A 2,266-nucleotide genomic window follows, 5' to 3' on the forward strand; every position below is an offset into this window, starting at 1 on the left:
GTGGAGTTCAGCTGTTCTTTAGTAGGGCGGTGATGGCAGACGATTGAAAGGCTACCTATGTCACCCTTACTCTGAAGCATCATGATGCTGCAGAGCCCAACCACTTCAAACACATTAGTCTTTGCACCACACTCTATAAGGCAGTGACAAAGATCATGGTGGGCAGGATGAAGCCGTTGCTGCCGGAGATCATTTGTCAAGAGTAGGTAACCTTTGGGGGGTAGGAATATCTCAAATAATGTCTTAATTGCCTAGGAGATTATGTGGGACCTACAATGGGCACCAAAGAGGGGGAGCTTGATGGTAGTCAAATTGGACATGGAGTGGGCTTACAACAGAATTCGATGGGACTTCATCAGAACAGCATTAGAGAGCTTTGGTTTCCATGAGACCTAGATAGTTTGTGTTATAGGCTACGTGTAGGGATCTGTCTTCTCTATTTTGATCAATGGAACGCTGTTGCCATTCTTCTGGTCCACATTGGGCTTTGCCAGGGTTATCCCTTATCCTCATACCATTTATTATCTACGTTGAAGTGCTTTTCCGTGCCCGGCGGATAGCTTGTCAAAATCGGGAGCTGGAGATCTATGCACCAGCCTCCGGTGCCCGATCAATCTCTTATCTTCCTTATGCAAATGATTGCCTCCCCTTAGTGAGGTCAAGGGCAAGGGATGCAATGACCTTCAGGAGGGTATTGAAGGACTACTATGATGCTTCAGGACGGAGAGTGAATCTTCACAAATCCACTATCTGCTTTAGTCTGAGGATAGAGTTGAGGGTGAGGCAGGAGATCCGGAGGATCCCCGGGATGCAGAAGCTGGAGGGGCCATGGAGCTATTTAGGGGTCCCTATATCTGGGAGGACGTTGCGGGTGTCGGAGTGCTTAGGGCTAGTGTAGCGGGTCCAGGATCGACTAGAGGACTGAGGGTGATTTTTCTATCCATGATGGGCAGGTTGACGCTAGTCAATTCGGTTCTAAGTTCCATGCCAGTTTACCTCATGTCTAACACTATGGTTTCGAACACTGGGCTATTAGGGATCGAGCGGCTCCTATGGAACTTCTTATGGGGCTCGTATGGACGCAGCTATGGGGTGCACTTGCTGGCCGAGGAGAGGGTTTGCATGCCGATCTAGGAGGGAGGTTTGGGGGTACAGTCCTTACTAGTGATGAGAGAGGTGCTGATTGCTCGTCATGTGGCGAAGCTTATTCTTGAGCTATAGAGATTTTGGAGTTAGGTTATGATGGCCAAGTATGGTCGCCCCTAGGCTGATGGGAGAGGCTCCGAGTAGACGGAGGTGCTCCTTCCTATGGCAAGAGATATGCAGGTATGTGCCAATAACTCTAGCAAATACTAGATGGCTGATGGGCGATGGTCAAAGTGTGGACGTGATGGACCCCCAGGTGGATTCTCTCCCCATGAGACTTTGGCCGACCTTGGTTAGTATGGATACTGCAGACGGGCTTCAGATCAGCAATCTTCTGGGGTCAGAGGGGGCGGAGTGGGATGTAGGCAGGATTGGCCAGCTATTCGAGGAACACCTTGCTGAGCAGGTCCGATCGCTTTTGGTTCTGAGGTATGCTGGCTTGGATGTGAGGATTTGTAGCACGTCCTGCAGAGCTAATGTTAGAGTGGGTGACATTTATCGTGTCCTTCAATGCAAGCATGAGCCTAGGTTGGATTGCGTTTGGATCTGGAGATTCGGTTTTCACCCGAAGATGGCACTATTTTTATGGAAGGTGGCATTAGAGTGTCTGCCGACGATATTGGTGCTAAGCAGAAGAGGTCCGAGCATTCATCCACTATGCTCGGACTCTCAGGTGGAGGAGACGGTGGACCACATCTTGTTCCAGTGTGAGCGGGCTAGGGGAGTCTGGAGGCTTGCAGAGCTCCCGCCAGAGTCCTGGGGCCAGCTGGGCCCCTTTCTACAAGTTGTTCGTCGATGGGCCGATGCCCCCCAGACGCAGCTAGTAGCTATCGGGGCAACCTTTACAGTGTACCATATCTGGTTGGCAAGGAATGTCAAATCTTTGGTGTGAGCAGTCTGTCTTCGAGGTTTACCATGGAGCGGGCACGGGCTCAGGCGGCTGAGATTAGGCATGCTGACCTATTATATGGACCTTTGATAGCTTGGAATATCTAGGGCTCTCCTTCAGCTCGTGTAGCACCTCGGATGGTATTTTTCACTGGAAACCCCCACCTCCAAGTTTTTTCAAGGTCAATTTTAATGGGCGCGTGCTTGATGGTGGACAGAGGAGAGGCATTGG

At 50.6% G+C, this 2,266-nt stretch overlaps 1 protein-coding gene across 1 annotated transcript; it reads left to right on the forward strand.

Annotated features, from left to right (window-relative positions):
* Nucleotides 1-1,363: 1,363 nt before the first annotated feature.
* LOC103698828 lies at nucleotides 1,364-2,038 on the forward strand. The gene has a single exon (XM_008780880.2). It carries the CDS (start codon nucleotides 1,364-1,366, stop codon nucleotides 2,036-2,038), a length of 675 nt encoding a protein of 224 aa, XP_008779102.1.
* Nucleotides 2,039-2,266: the final 228 nt, after the last annotated feature.

The sequence above is a fragment of the Phoenix dactylifera genome, unplaced genomic scaffold (genome assembly GCF_009389715.1).
Source record: "Phoenix dactylifera cultivar Barhee BC4 unplaced genomic scaffold, palm_55x_up_171113_PBpolish2nd_filt_p 001229F, whole genome shotgun sequence".
In the NCBI taxonomy this organism is placed as follows: domain Eukaryota; kingdom Viridiplantae; phylum Streptophyta; class Magnoliopsida; order Arecales; family Arecaceae; genus Phoenix; species Phoenix dactylifera.